The following is a 16,541-nucleotide window of genomic DNA, read 5'->3' on the forward strand; positions in this document are numbered from 1 at the left end:
TGTGTGTCCGTAATCCCAGCTCAGGGGCGGGGAGGACAAGAGAGCCCTAAGGCTTGCTGGACAGCCAAGCTTGCTCCAGGAAATGGCCACTTCCAGTTCAGTGAGAGACTGTCTCAAAAGATAGATGGAAGGAGATGGAGATTGATACTCAAGCTCGACCTTTGTCTGGCATTTACATGCACACACACACACACACACACACACACACACACACTTGAAGCTAGCAGCCCTATTGCATTGGAACTTATTTCATTACTATTCATTACTATTTCACAAGAGATGCTTAAATGCTGGCTTGTGTCTTCTGTAGAAACTAGAGTGCTGGGTCAGGGTTGGCCTTATTGAGAGCTGAAATAGGGAAGAGAGGAGGTGTAACAGCTGAATGAATCTTCTATGTGTAGGCAGGCCAATCTCCTAGCTTTTCCCAGTAGTTCTCCTAGTAACTGTAGCAAGGATGTAGCAACATGGGCCACTGGTATCATATTGACTTGTTTATTCCAGAGAGACTCCCTTGCAACTGGAATTCTTTTCTCATCATTTTCCCATCTTCATTTCTATATTGGCGTTGTTTTAACAGACATGGGAAGTCTAACAATTCTCCTTTCCTTTTAGTTGAGAAACCCCGGCATTATCACGAGCAAGAAGAGACTCCTGAGATGGTGGCAGCCCGGATTGACAGGGATGTGGTGAGTACAGCCACCATGTTTAGTTTATCAGCCCTCTGTTCTGTAAAGAGAGGGATTTAAAAAAATTGCTTTGCAGAAATTATATTTTCTCTTCTTGACAATAATTATGTCCTTTGAAGTTTTCCTTAACCACTTTCCCTTCCCTCCTAATGGTTAGCTAGACGTGATCCCCTGTAGAATACTAGACCTAACCAGTTTACAAAGGAAATGAACCTGAATTAGCACAGTTTGGGGATGGTGTGCTTTTCCTGTTTTCATAGTTTGTGATTCATAGTTGAGGTATCCTTTTAATATTGTTCTTTGGGTTTATTAAGATATTGATGGCTGGGGAGATGGCTCCATGGCTAAAGTGCTTGTGGTGCAAGCTTGCAGACCGGAGTTCAGATCTCTGGAGTCGACATAAACATCTGATGGGCGTGGGAGCCTGTGGCTAGCGAGCAAAAGCAGCCATTATAGGTGCAAGTTCTGGGTATCACTGAGCAACGTTACCTCGTTGAAGGTAGAACAGGAATAGGGAATGATTCAGGACAGCAGCACTGGGTCTCTACATGTACACCCGTGTGCAGGGCACACCTATGTGCATGCATGCAGAACCCACATGTACCTGTTCACATATGTGCCCACTCACATGCAAATGTGCATACACATACACATGCATACCACATACACACATGAAAATGGAAAATGAAGAAAAACATATTTTAGAATACATTGAAGGAAAAGCTAAGTGATAATTTTAAGGTATAAACATGTAAATATTAATGTTTCATAAAGAGTAATGTATTTATTTTTATTTCTTCATAACAATTAACTTGAAGTGTGGATATGTCCATTATATTATAGATATGTTATTTATTTACCTTTTAAACTATACATGTTCCCAGATTCTTTTGAAAAATCACTGAAAGGAATCTGACATTCAGATTAATTTAATTTTTGAAAAATTTTCATTACTAACCATGTGTATGTGTAGGTGTCTGCGGAGGTCAGGTGTGTGGGTGTGTTTGCATGTGTGTGTGTAGGTACCTGCAGAGGTCAGGTGAGTGTGTCTGCATATGTGTGTGTAGGTGCCAACAGAGGTCAGGTATGTGTGTTTGCACATGTGTGCAGGTGCCTGCAGAGGTCAGGTGTGTGTGTCTGCATGTGTGTGTGCAGGTGCCTGCGCAAGTTAGAAGAGAGCAAAAAAGAGAGCATCATATCTCCTAGAGCTGGAGTCACTGGTGGTTGCGAGCTGCCCTGTGTGAATGCTGGGAACCGAACTCTGGTCTTCTGCAAGAGCAGAATGCACTCTTTACCACCAAGTTGTCTATCTTTCTATCCAGCCCTAGAATTTAATTTTATATCACACTATATTATACTTAAATATTTATCAAACTAATTTATAGTCTTTTAACATGCAGAATCCTTTATTTCAGACTAGAGAAAGCTGACTGAAATATAAGAGATGATTGAAACAGTCTCTTGTGTGCTATTGTTGATTAATCCTCTGGGGAGCAGTCATTTTGATGCCTCTTGTTGTGATGGGCTATGTGTTTTTAGGTTCTCTCAGCATTCTGTAATAGGTAGGAAGTAACTTCATCAGAGCCTTAATGGGGCAGTTATTTGCGAAACAAAAATGCCCTGTGTTCTAACAAAAAGTTTCTCTGAGTCCCACCCCCAGTTTTGTGTGGGCAACATGGTGAGAAAATCAGGGCAATTTAAAGTAATTAATAATCTGATTACATGATGTGAATGCTTCCCTGATAGCATTGAAAAATGGGCAAAATTGTGCTTTAAAAAGGCGTAGAGGTGAGACTTCAGGTAGATATATGTTTTCTTAGAACTAGTGATTGACTTGATGGGGGGTGGTCATTTTCTTTCCTCATTCACTGTCTCTTTTCTAACTAGCATCATGCAGCTAGAGCAAAATTAGTGTTTTCTCTGTTTTATATCTTGTTCTATTACTTCTAATTCCAGCAAATCTTAAACCATATTTTGGATGACATTGAGTTTTTCATCACAAAACTCCAAAAAGCAGCTGAAGCATTTTCTGAGCTTTCTAAAAGGAAGAAAAGCAAGAAAAGTAAAAGGAAAGGACCTGGAGGTAAGTGGGCTTCTTTATTGTAGGGCTTTCAGACCCACAGCTGAGCAGGCTTCCTTACTCTAGGGCTGTCAGACCTGCGGCTGAGTGGGGCTTCCTCAGTCTAAGGCCATCGGACCCTAGGGGGCTTGGCCTTCCATACTGTGGGGCTATCAGACCCGTGGAGAGTGGGCCTTCCATACTGTGGGGCTACCAGAACTTTAGGGCTGAGGAGCTGGGGTCCTAGTAAACAGCTCCATTGCGCTGATCTCGACCAAGGCCCTGTAGCTTCAGCACCACCAGAGGTTGGAGCGGAGAGGGAAGAGCTCATGTTGGTTTCCAGCTGGCTGCGCCTTTAAGTCACGGTGACTCCGAGGTCAGGTGGACACCCATCTGTGGTTTTCACCTGTGGTTATAAAGTTGGTTTCTGCTCATAACATCGTTCTTTTACTTAGAGTTCTTTTGTTGTAAATATGGAACTTTTTTAACATTAAAACTGATTTTTCTCATGAAAATATTTTAACATACCAATGGATTTGAACCTGTATTACATAACCATCAAGAGTTCATTCACATTCAGCATTGCATAGAAGCTATTGAAGAGCCAGTATTCGAAATGTCTTAAAAAACTGGGCCTGGAATTCCATCACTTAGGAAGCTGATGCAGGAGGATTATTCTTAGTTTCAGGACAACCTGGATAGAGAGTAAGAGGTTATCTCAAACTGGCTAGAAATGTCTAAAAGTTTACTGTAAGGGTAGTGTTTCTATTTCCTCTGGCAAATGGCACAAATTGAATAAAGAAAAGAAAAGCTAGTGCATGTCTCACTCATCACAGCTGACTTCAAGTCTTCCTGCAGTTCCCAGCTGTGTAGTAGGAGTGGGCAGCCTGCAGTGTTGTCTTGGATGTAGAGACGTGGACATTCCTCTGCACGTATTCTGAAACGAAGCATTCTTCATGGCCTCTCAGGCCTCCTCTTCTGATTTCTTAATAGAGTAGCTGTCCTCCAGGTTACCAGGTTCAGAAGCAGACTCCATGTCTTCTTTCTCTAGCAGACAGCTTTGATTTGTTTTCTGTAGATGAACTTTCTCCTCAGGACCACCAGCTCACAAATAATGACATGGAGACTTATTATTAATAATGAAAGCTTGGCCTTAGCTTAGGCTTGTTCCCAACTAGATCTTATAACTTAAATTAACCCATATTTTTTAATCTGTGTTCTGGCATGTTTTTCGTTTCCTCATCTCTCTGTACTGCTCATGCTGCTTCCTCTGAGTCTGGCTGGTGACTCCGCCTTTCTTCTTCCCAGAGCTCTCTCAGTCCAGAAGTCCCGCCTATACCTCCTGCCTAGCTATTGGCCGTTCAGCTTTTTTTTTTTTTTTTTTTTTTTTTTTTGGTTTTTTGAGACAGGGTTTCTCTGTGTAGCTTTGCGCCTTTCCTGGAACTCGCTTTGGAGACCAGGCTGGCCTCGAACTCACAGAAATCTGCCTGCCTGTGCCTCCCAAGTGCTGGGATTAAAGGCGCGCACCACCACCGCCCGCCGTTCAGCTTTTTATTACACCAATCACCGCAATACATTTTACACAGTGTACAGGATTATTTTTCCCAATTTCATCTATATCCATTCTTTTAATTCTCATAATCAGCATCCAGTTGACACTGTCATCCTTTTTGACCGAGCTTAAAAGCAGTTTTCAACCCTCTAGTGTTCTGCCCTTTAAGGAGAATCCGATCAGTCGCTGAGACAGGGTCTCATAGAGCTAGCCTCAAAGATGCTATAAAATTGAGGGTGACCTGGAACTCCCGATCTTTCTGGCTCCCCTTCTCCAGTAGTAGGGTTACAGGTATGCCACAGCCAATAGGATTCCCTCCTTAGACTTCTAAGTCAGAGTCTGTCCCAGAGCACACATAGTTCTGTGGACTGTTGATTAAAATGTCACTTCCTACCTTGACATTCAAAGTCACCTACAGTCTGAGCTGAGTCTTCCTCTCCGTCCTCACGTTTCTCTGGATTCATGTTGCTTATTTTGTGCCCGTGCAATCTCTCTTTTACTCCATACATTGTTGTAATCCTCTTATGTTATTTCCACAAACTACCCGGGGTGGGTGTGGGATTGTGGGGGAGGTGGGCAGCGCTTTTCAAATCCCATCTTAAAAGTTACTTGAAAGAACTTTCTAGTATTCACGGTCCCCGTTTCCCAACCAGGACAGTCTCCTGCTCTAGCACTCAGTCACTCCACCTGTTACTCTTCTGATTCATTTCCTCTGTTATTTCTCAGGGCCATTAAGAACAGGGCTTGTCACTTACTCAATTTTATAGTCTTTATAATGATGACATGAGTTCCTTTAACATAGGAAGGCTTCAAGTCCTATTTCTAGAATTGAGTCACTGGGAGTGCCTAAGGGTAGAGGAATCCATTTGAATTTAAAATCTTCTTAATTTATTGGAATAAGAGATGTCGTAGAGTGAAGGTCCACATCTGACATAATCTTCTATGTGGATTTTTTTTTTTCATTTAATAAACTTTCTTGTGACTCTGTTCTCATCTGCCCTCTGCTGGTTTTTATTTCCTCAGAGGGTGTTTTGACGCTGAGGGCGAAACCCCCACCTCCTGATGAATTTGTTGACTGTTTCCAGAAGTTTAAACATGGATTCAACCTTCTGGTAGGTGGGCTTTATTTATATATAATTAGAAGAAACAGATGAAAAAGATCAAAGACTAGCCAGAATGTTCCTGGAAATTAAATTAAGAGTTAAAGTTGTCCCTGCAGATTTGTGGGTGTGTGCTTTGATTGGCCTTTAATTATAACATCTGTTTGCAAGGCATGCCTGGGTTCTTAACTGAGAGGCAATGCCTGGGTTCTTAACTGAGAGGCAGTGCCTGGGTTCTTAGCTGAGAGGCAGTGCCTGGGTTCTTAGCTGAGAGGCAGTGCCTGGGTTCTTAGCTGAGAGGCAGTGCCTGGGTTCTTAGCTGAGAGGCAGTGCCTGGGTTCTTAGCTGAGAGGCAGTGCCTGGGTTCTTAGCTGAGAGGCAGTGCCTGGGTTCTTAGCTGAGAGGCAGTGCCTGGGTTCTTAGCTGAGAGGCAGTGCCTGGGTTCTTAGCTGAGAGGCAGTGCCTGGGTTCTTAGCTGAGAGGCAATGCCTGGGTTCTTAGCTGAGAGGCAATGCCTGGGTTCTTAGCTGAGAGGCAATGCCTGGGTTTCTTAGCTGGGTGTTTTTCCTCTCATTCTCTCGGTGGTGTAGGAGCCTCTTAAAGCAGAAGTGTTAGGGAAGGGATGCCCTCCTGGGTCTGCCTTGGACTTCTGTGTGAGTGTCTGTCCTTGGGGTGATGGCCTTGTGGTAATGCATTTGTTTTCTTGTGTCCCAGGCCAAGCTGAAGTCTCATATCCAGAACCCGAGTGCTTCAGATCTGGTTCACTTCTTGTTTACTCCACTGAATATGGTGAGCATTTATTGATTAAACCAGGCAAGAATTCTTAGTATGTCTTCCATCCAAGACGCTGAATTACTTAGGTGTGTTTCTTTGATTGCCTTACCTGGGTCCTGTTTTCCTTACCATGTGTAAATTCTGCGAATGTGAAGTTTGAGACTTTAGAAGGACACACACCTCACTTATGGCTGGGGACTTGGCACACACACATGCACATTATAATAGGAATTTATTGCAACCTAGCATTGTTACAAACATCTTGTTTTCCAGAACAACTGGGGGAATTAGGTAGACTCATGTTTAGGAATTCACACACAAAAGTACTAGGTTTTACAAGGCAAGGAAGGAACATGTAGAGTGGCTATAGGTGGTTCATTCTAACTAAAGAATAAATGACTTAAAGTATTTGTTTTACTTGTGTGTGCATGCGTGCGTGTGTGTGCTTGCGTGCGTGCGCGTGCGTGCGTGCGTGCGTGTGTGTGTGTGTGTGTGTGTGTGTGTGCTCGCTGTCCTAAGAAGAAAGAAGAGGGTGTCAGATCCCCAGAGCTGAAGGTAGAAGCTGCTGTGAGCCCCTCCCTCCCTCAGGTCCTCTGGGGGCGCCATACTTGCTGTTAACTACTCAGCCATTTCTCTAGCCTGCTTTTTTTTTTTTTTAATGGAATGACAAAGCAGCATGGAAATTATTCACAATATGTGATTGCTCTATCATGTATGTGATTTTTTTCCCTAAAGAATAAAGATAAAGCCATACAAAATAAAATTCCCCCAGTTTTGGTTTAGAACGTGAAAATATGTGTAGTTGAGTTCTTTAATGTTAATCAAAACCAGAGAAAATATAATATTTCTCATACATTTTATTAAAGTTTTAAAGAAAGAGAAAAATCAAGCAAACAAAGGCATGAAAGTCACGCTGCCTTCCCAGAGCTGACACAGAGCCCTGAGGGAGAATTTGAGTCCAGCTTTGCTTCAAACAGACAAGACTAAGTAGCACTGCCAGCGTGGATGTGGGGTGACTGCTCACAGATCGGGGGTGAACCGCTATTGTTATTGTCCAGATGACCTTAATCGTTGCTGGTTGTGTCTGTATGGTGTCCTAGAGTGAATTTCTGACAACCTAGGTATTGTTGAATTAGTCTTATTGAACAACTCTTAAAAAAAATTAGAACAAATTAAATTTGGTTCTGGCAGTTGGTAATGCCAAACTCCAGAGCCTGAGGGCAGGGAATCAGGAGTTCAAGGGCAGCCTAGGCTATGCAGTGAGTTGAGAGTCATCCAAGGCTAAACAGTAAGATCCTGTCTCAAAAAATAAAAGCAACAGAAACAATGAAACAATGAGATCCATCTCATCCAAATGAGAAGAAATTAACACTAGCTCACTAACAAAGTCAAAATTGGATCCTGTCTTGGTATTACCACATGCTTATCAAGCAGCTTTTTCCATGACTTTTATTTTTCACAAGTCTGATACAGGTATCTAATAGCCACCTCAAGTCATGTCCCCAACTCAGTTAACCATTGTGATCAGCCTGCCTGTCTTAAAATATCTACCAGTTTTATCTTTGCCTTTCTCCAAAAAGACAACGAATCAGTGTTCTCACCATTATGATCCTGCTGCTCCGTGCAGGGCCGTAGACATTTTACTCAGTCAGGGAGCTGGGGAAGGACATGCATTTAGGGCTTCCTATAAGTGAGGCAATGTGGAGTGTTTTGCTCGCAAGTCTCTCCTCTCCATGTTGATTGTGCCACACAGGCATGGCGGTAATGCATGGGTGTGTGTGCATGTCTGCTGAATTTCTTGACTTAACTCTTTTCCGATAGTCTCCTTCCCCTCTGCTAACCCAGAAGGTACCGCATTCTACTCCTTCACTCCGTTAGTCATCTCTGCATGCTCTCTGCAGATGCTTTGAGTTGGGAGTGGGAAGCTGCAGTCAGAGTTGAGCATAGTGGTGCATGCGCTTTCAGTCACAGCACTTCCAAGGCTGGGGTAGAATAGTGAGTTCCAGGCCAGCCTGAGTCACATAGGAAGACCTTGTTTTGAAAACCTGAAATAACGACCCCCCCCCCCAAAAAAAAAAAAACTGAACCTGCCATGTTGGCCAACACCTGTACTCCCAGCACTTGGGAGCCTGAGGCAGGAGAATTTCTGTGAGTTTGAGGACAGAGTGGACACCATAGAAAGTGCAAGATCAGTGTAGACAGCAAAGTGAGACCTTGACTAAAAATCCAAAGACACAAAACCAAACAGAAATGGTGGTGCTGGCTGGTCAGGTGCGTTCTGTTCACAGACGAGTTGGCTCAAGGCTTTCACTCACAATCTTTCAATATTTGCTTTGATTCCCCAGTGTTGTGTCTTCTGCAATTTAAAGTCAGTTAAATCAAAAGAAAATAAGCTTTATGTTACAATGTAGTCTGTCCCTACTGTGCACCAGTTGTTTGAGGGCAGTGGGTCCCAGGTGAGCCCTGTATCAGAATCATGCTGGCATTAAGGATTCCCAAAAGATATGACACCTGGGTTGGATAACCTGAGATGAGTTCTGGGTAATGGAGGAAGGGTCTGCAGGGTTACTAGAAAATCCTGTGTTTATAGAGCCACAAAACAGCATGGCCTATCCAGAGCCGCTGACCTGAGAAACACTGTCCCAGTCTATAGCCATTCAAAAGCATTAAAACATAGAAAACAAAAACAAAAAAAATCTCTTTCTTCCTGAAGCACATCTCTGAGAAGGCCAGACTGTAACAAAGTCTCTATCCAGCCTGTCTGCTACAAGATAACAACCTTGCCTCAGCCAGGACATCGCTCCAGGGAGACAAATGTGGAGCTGCTTTCAGACACACACTGGTGGTGGTGTGCTTATCAAAGTGTGCACCTGTTTCCCGCTGACCATTAACTTGTCCCTATCAGATCAGGGAAACTTACTAGAATTGAATTCTGTGGAGTTGGGGGGTACTGTTTGCCATTGTTTCTTTCCTCTCCCTACCTCTCCCCCCTTCTCCCCCTTCCTCCCCCCGCCCCTTTCTCTCTCTGGCTCCTTTTCAGTTTTCTACACCTCCACAGGCCGAGCATGAACTGCTGACTAAGGCTTCTTTCTCTCCCTCTCCACAGTGTTCATTCTGGATCCATAGTTTCCAATGTTGGCATAAGAGAGTTGCCATTTGCAACTGGTATCTTTTAAATAACAGAAAACTATGGAAGTTATAGATGGTTAAGTAGGCAGATAAGGGCTCTCTACACTGTCATTAGTATCTTGCAGGGAAAGTAATAGATGCATATAGCCAGTATGTAGGTGCTGTGAGTATCCTTAAACTATTGAAGTTTATACAGTAATGCACCCTCACTCTGGATAAGTCAGTTTGAGAAGCCATTTTTCACTCTCTAATATCTTATACAACATCAACTTTTAATTAGAACATATAGAAATAATGCTTAATTCTGGAATTGATTTTGTGCATGAATTTCAGAGTGTACAAATAATCATTTTCTTGCTAAAAAAAGATTTGTTTTCCATCTAGGTGGTCCAGGCAACAGGCGGTCCTGAACTGGCCAGTTCAGTACTCAGCCCACTGTTGACTAAAGATACAGTTGATTTTTTAAACTACACAGTCACTGCAGATGAACGGCAGCTGTGGATGTCACTGGGCGAGACTTGGCTGAAAGTCAGGTAAGCACATGAAAGTTCAGCATTTAGGACCTGGGCTGCATGAGCACTCTCTGTCTGTTGGTAAGCACATGAAAGTTCAGCATTCAGGACCTGGGATGAGTGAGCACTCTCTGTCTGTTGCACTAAACCAGGGAGACAATTATGTAAGATTTGTATAAAGAATTACATGTTGTGGGATGAAGAAATCGATGTCATTGAAAACCTTGCTGCTGCCAGGCAGCGGGGGCACATGCCTTTAAACCCAGCACTCAGGAGGCAGAGGCAGGCAGATGTCTGTGAATTCGATGCCAGCCTGGTCTACAGAGCAGAGGCTAGGACAGCCAGGACTGTACACAGAAAAACACTATCTTGAAAAACCACAAAAAGGGGAGGGGGAGGGGGAAGAAAAAGAAAAAAGAAAAGTTTGTCATCAAGTTGGGCTGGGGTGATGGGTCATCAGGTAAAGGCTCTTGCTGCCAAACCCGAACCTGAGTTCCATCCCCGAGACCCACGTGGTAGAAGGAGAGAACTGACTCAACATAGCTGTGCTCTGACCTGCAAGATGCATGCATGCCATGGCATGTGTACACCCCCTCCAACATGGTGGGGGTGGGGTGGGGGGTACGGTGGGGTGGGATGCATTGCGGTGGGGTGCGGTAGGGGTGCAGTGGGGTGGGGTGGGGGTGTTAATGGAGTAACACTGGCTTCTTAGTGATAGGCTTTCTCTTGGCTCAGAACCATCACCCACTGGAAAAGAAATGTGGGGCTAATTTTAGAATCACCATCACTTGTTAATAAAGAGATGGAGAAGGACAAACTGTTAGCAGAAGCTGACACGTGCCAAGCAGGGCTGGCCATCCAGCAGTTCCAGCTTCACGGGATACCCCTTAGTATGCTTTGTTTGACCAACACTTTTTCTTTCCCTGGGCAGAGCAAATAACTCAGTGTCCTGACCACTTAGCATCTAGTCTCTGGAAGTTTGTCCTTGTCCCCTGAAAGATGTGGACCAGTTCATCACTTTGCTCTTTCATTGAAACACATAAGACAGTCCCGCTTACTTGCTGGACTTTGGCTACTGTGTATGTGGGAATGTAGTCTGCACTCTGTTTTACCAAACTGAAATTCCTTAAAGTGCTATGCACTGCTTTTCATGTTATAATACTATTTTTCTTTAATTGTGTACTTATTTATAATATCCATGCATCAGGAGATCATACTCTATAGTTTTCATGGTATTTATATCTTCATTAAAAGATTTAGTAGCTTTTATTTTATGTCTATATGTGAGTGCCTGCATGTATGTATATGTACCACATGCGTGCCTGGTACACACAGAGGCCGGAGGAAAGTGTGGGATCCCTTGGAACTGAAACTACATGTGGGTGCCCGGAACTAAACCTGGGTCATCTCTGGTAGAACAGCCAGTGCTCTGAACTGCTGAGCTGTCTCTCCAGCCCTTTTTATTTGTCTGTCTGTTTGGGGTTTTGGTTTTTTGAGACAGGGTTTTTCAGAGTAGCCCTGGCTGTCCTGGAATTCACTCTGTAGACCAGGCTGGCCTTGAGCTCACAGGGATCACCTGCCCCTGCCTCCTGAGTGCTGAGATTAAAGGCGTGAGCTAACACCACCCATCTCCAACCTTTATTTTATGTCTTATACTGTGTTAAAGCGCTTAAATATATTTATAAAATGATAGATTTATGCTGATTGTGTAATGTTATGACTAGCCTAGGCCAGGTTTATTTTTTTTTCCATAAGGCTTATTAAATCTGTCACATCTCATAGAATACAAAAATAGCTTGAGGTCTTCAGTGACTTTGTTTTGAGCCAGACCACGGAAATCAGAGAATGTAATGGTGGTTTAAATAGCTGCATCAAAAGGAAGGATGTAATTAGCATTTAACACGAGGAAACCATCGGTCACTTCAGTCCTCTTTAAGGGCATTAGGCAATAGATGTGCATTTTAAAACACTTGGAAAGGAAAAGGATCAAGGAGGTACCAATAAGTAAGTTAAAGAGAAGGCCTCATTTCATCATAGTAGACCTGTCACAGAAGACCATGTCACCCGTGGAAAGTAAGGCAGAGGCACAGAGGAGAAAGCAAAGCTGGAGTCTCTGTGGTCGCCTTGCCTGTGATTTGAGATGGACACGGAGCTTGTGTGAGCTGTCTCCCGGGTGGCATTAGCTGATGAGTGGGTGTTGTTGGCCACTGCAGAGTAGCAGACTTTCCTAATTAAAATGAAGCGGGTACTTTTAATTTACAGAGTTGGTTACCTGCTTCATTTTAGGAAATTTTGCAGTTTAAAAAAAAAATCATGACCCTTCATAACAGTCTTGGATGTTTCTATTTTTAGAGATACCCCGAAGTTTTAAAGGGGGAGGGAGGAACTGGAGAGTACTTTAGATGCTGCTGGGTCCCCCACTTTAAATGCTTACTACATTTCTGTTCCCATGTACCATGTTAAGAAACCTACACCCATGCTGAGCATCAGGCTTCAGGAAAAGTTAAGACAAAGTAGAGAAGTGGATCATACAGCAGAATCGAGTCACTCTTTCATTTTATTTGTGTGAGCAACTGGCATAAATAGGTTTCCTTTCCCCTCCTGAGAAATAGAGTTGTTTTTGTGTTTGGCTAGCCACATAGGAAGGAATTATGACTGAGAACACATTATTTAACCTACAAACTCCATGTCATCCTACAGAGCAGAGTGGCCGAAAGAACAGTTCATCCCGCCTTACGTTCCGAGGTTCCGCAATGGTTGGGAGCCCCCGATGCTGAACTTCCTGGGCGCTCCCACGGAGCAGGACATGTACCAGCTGGCCGAGTCCGTGGCTAATGCAGCAGAGCACCAGCGCAAACAGGACAGCAAGCGACTGTCCACAGAGGTCAGGAGCCCCCGCGTTTGATTTCTGTGGATGGTGTGGTGGTCACGGGGAGTCATCACTCACTGAAGACTGTTCTAGAACCAGTGACTAAATGTCACCCTCTCCTGCGCTGCTCTGAGTTCCCTCAGCTCTTTCTTGTGTTTATGATGGTCACTAGGTCCTTCTCTTCCCCTGCCCCAGCTGACTCACTCTGCCTCTTTCTCTTCCTCAGTAGGTCCTCTTTGTCCCTTTTCTCTGTCGGGAGCTTGCCCTCAAGCACGGTCTGTTGGGTTTCCCTTTCCCATCTTTAGACCCTCAAGGCAGTTCCCTGAACCTAGATCCTGTGGATTCTAATCAACTTTCACAAATACCATACATAATTCCTCCCTCCTCCCTTCCTTCTCTTCCTCTTTTTCTCCTTCTCTTCCTGTCACCACCCCCACTCTCGCCCCCACCCCTGCCCCCACCCCCACCCTTCCCTATTGCTCTTCTCTCTGCTTCTGAACTGCCTTCTTCTCTCCCTGATACTGTGACTGCCCCCCAGCTCCCCCTAGCCCCCTCCAGCTCCCTCCAGCTCCCTCCAGCTCCCTCCAGCTCCCTCCAGCTCCCCCCAGCTCCCTCCAGCTCCCCCCAGCTCCCTCCAGCTCCCTCCAGCTCCCCAGCTCCTTCCAGCTCCCCCCAGCTCCCCCCCAGCTCCCCCAGCTCCCTCCAGCTCCCTCCAGCTCCCTTCAGCTCCCTCCAGTTCCCCCCAGGTCCCCCCTAGTTCCCCCCAGCTCCCCCAGCTCCCCCCAGCTCCCTCCAGCTCCCCCCAGCTCCCTCCAGCTCCCCCCAGCTCCCTCCAGCTCCCTTCAGCTCCCCCCAGCTCTCTCCAGCTCTCTCCAGCTCTCTCCAGCTCCCCCGGCTCCCCCAGCTCCCTCCAGCTCCCTCCAGCTCCCTTCAGCTCCCCCCAGCTCCCTCCAGCTCCCTCCAGCTCCCCCCAGCTCCCTCCAGCTCCCCCCAGCTCCCTCCAGCTCCCCCAGCTCCCTCCAGCTCCCTCCAGCTCCCTTCAGCTCCCTCCAGTTCCCCCCAGGTCCCCCCAGTTCCCCCCAGCTCCCCCCAACTCCCCCAGGTCCCCCCAGCTCCCCCAGCTCCCTCTAGCTCCCTCCTGTACTAATCTTTGGAAGAATGTAGACCAGCAAGGTTTATGTGGACTTTAGTTCTCTGACAAATGACCACAACAATGTTGCATCTGCAGAAGATCATACCATATATTTTATCTTTCAATTATTGATTAAGCTTTAGAATATAACCCTGGGAGCAAATGAGAGGACTGAAATTGGGTATATAGTATGATGTTCTTGAAAAATGACTTTTCTGGGACCGTTTTTTTTTTTTTTCCCCCTATTGGAAAGTATTTAAAGCTGAACCAAGTACAAATGGGATGCTCAGAACCCGTGTAACCATGTGGGTAAGGACTAACGTAAAAAAGCAGCAGTGAGTGGCAGCTAGATACTCCTGAAGTCCAAGTCATTCCTGTAAAATTTTTTTAATGAGTGGGTTTGTAATTTGGCAAACACTATATGAGGAAAGGCATTAGCAAATCACAGTATTTCTGACCACTTTTAAGAAGAAACATTCATATAAATTAAATTCCTTAAAATTGTTCCCTTGGACAAAATTGTTCTTTGGACAGTGATGTTATATAGGGACTTTGTCGTGCTCAGTGGGCTGGAGAGATGACTAGCAGGTACAGAGCCTATGTGCAGGCAGGAGGACCTGTCCCAGCTCCAGTCACCCACCCCTCATGATCAAGTCAGGTGTGATGTGTACCTGGAATCCTAGAGGTGGAGAGGTGGAGACAGGATGATCCCTGGGGCTGGCTGACTGGCTAGTCTTACTCCATTGGTGAGTTTCTGGTTTAGTAGGTGACCCTGACTCAAAAATATAAGGTGGGAGCAATATAAGAAGCCATTGATGTCACCTTCAGCGTCACATGTGTGTACACACAACACACACAAATTTTTTTCTGAAAGGCAATCTATTACAATCCAGAATTTTTAAAACTAAAGCTAATACGTCTTTGAAGTCCTCTTTCTGTGCATGTGACTGCTTTCCCTCTGGCTGTGTGGAAAGGGAGGCTAGACTTCATACCTGGCCTTTCATCTAAATGCCTGATGATGGTGACATCATTCTCTGGTCACTGACTGAGCAGCACATGTCCCTACCTGAGTTTGATAGTACAGACCTCATGACTGAATTTTTCTTCCATTTGGAAAGCAGCTGTGTGTGTGTTGAGGGGCGGGGGGCGGGGGTGTGTGTGGAATACAAGCATACAGGAAATGGTAATTCATTTGGTGTTGCCATAGTTACAGCTGTTTTTGAGTCACAGAAATGTCCAGCTTGTGGTGTTCTTATCTTACACAAGAAAATACGCCACTTAATCATGTGAGCCTTGGGAAGTCACACCGTTGTGAGCCCTTTCACAGTTCCTGTGTTTAAGGAGGGAACAGTAAGTGTGTTCTAGGCTGTGACTGTATACGCCTGTCTACTCTCAACCCGTAATTTTAAAAGAAGAGTTATTGAGGATCCTCCCTGCTCATGACTGTCATCTTCCTGCTGTAAAATATTTTCCATTTTATGATTTAAGTGGCCATGCAGAGGCTTAAGAAGATGGAGTGAGGGATGCCTGCTAGGTTGAGATTTTGGGGGGGGGGCCGGGGGGAAGTGCAGGTGATGGCAACTTAAAGTGCGTGCAAAGTGCGATCTTGCTAGGAGAGATTTTATTATATTGTATTGCTGCTATGATAAATGCACTTACGGCAAGTCTTGAGCAGTTCAGGATCAGGTGATTCTGTGTAGAATTGAGCAGCATGGATGACATCAAGTGATGAGGGTGGGTGACACTATCAGCTTCTCTGCTTCCTGCAAACCCTCAGCAGCCGCAGCCAGGCTCTGTAGTCACCACATCCTCGCTTGCCCCCACCTCCATCTTGGCATGCCCAGTCACTCTCAGGGCCTGTGACTTCGTGCTGCCCAGGAACCGCTCTGCCCAGGAAATGGGCAAAAGGTGGGGATGACTCTAGCAGTTCCTGGCCCCAGGTGTTCAAGCCTCTGACTTTTTAATTGAATTCCACATCTCTGCTGGTTCTTGGGGAAATGATTAGTGGAGTTGACTAGTCCCAGGAGTTTAAATGGCTGGAAAGTATCTCTTTGTATTTGTTTGTGAGGATCTGCTCCCCGATCTATATTCCAGGTGGATATGTGACTGTGGTTTTTAGCATCCACACTGGTCCACTGGAGACGTTGCCTGTGGGTGAACTCAGCTTGTCCTCATCAGCCTTTTTGTTAGAATTGACTCTTGTGACTCTCCAGCCGCAGTGAACCCCAAATCATGCAAACCCCAGGGTGCCCATCTGCTTCAGCATCCAGTACACTCTCCCCATTTCTTTTCACATATGGAAACCCTGTGAAATCGGGAGCTGACTGTTGGGTTGTGTTTCTTAGTCTGAGCATGTGGCCCCTGTGGCTTTAAAGCCACCACGGTCAAAGGCCACAGGCAACAACTCTCCCTCTGTAGCAGCCAGTGATCTAAATAATGTTGTCCACAGAAAAGAAGTGATTCCAGAGTCCTCTCCTCCTGGACTCTTGACTAACACGGTCACAGTGTTTTGTGCATTTACAGTGACTGTTGTAGTGACTGACAGCAGTCCAGCCGTTGGTAACAGAGTTTTAAAATGGTGTTTGGGGGACTTTTTAAAGATGAAGCAAGTAGAGTGATGTAATTCCGTTATAGAACAAGGACTTGTCATGTGATGGTATTCACTTCACTAGAGTGCTGAATGGCCAGGTTAAAGGTCATCTTCCAATTTTATTGTTTTCAGTGTTAA

General features: G+C 45.1%; 1 protein-coding gene across 7 annotated transcripts in view; it reads left to right on the plus strand.

Moving 5' to 3' along the window:
* Eps8 (epidermal growth factor receptor pathway substrate 8) overlaps positions 1–16,541 on the plus strand; it is a 173,418-nt gene that overhangs the window by 127,479 nt on the left and 29,398 nt on the right. For all 7 annotated transcript variants that reach the window (XM_028872184.2, XM_028872183.2, XM_028872185.2 and 4 more), the window contains 6 exons: positions 613–686; positions 2,643–2,769; positions 5,321–5,409; positions 6,112–6,186; positions 9,685–9,833; positions 12,513–12,696. In XM_028872184.2, coding sequence (XP_028728017.1) covers positions 613–686; positions 2,643–2,769; positions 5,321–5,409; positions 6,112–6,186; positions 9,685–9,833; positions 12,513–12,696 — 698 coding nt within the window. The remainder of the gene's footprint in view (positions 1–612; positions 687–2,642; positions 2,770–5,320; positions 5,410–6,111; positions 6,187–9,684; positions 9,834–12,512; positions 12,697–16,541) is intronic.

The sequence above is a fragment of the Peromyscus leucopus genome, chromosome 3, assembly GCF_004664715.2.
Source record: "Peromyscus leucopus breed LL Stock chromosome 3, UCI_PerLeu_2.1, whole genome shotgun sequence".
NCBI classification, from domain to species: Eukaryota; Metazoa; Chordata; class Mammalia; order Rodentia; family Cricetidae; genus Peromyscus; species Peromyscus leucopus.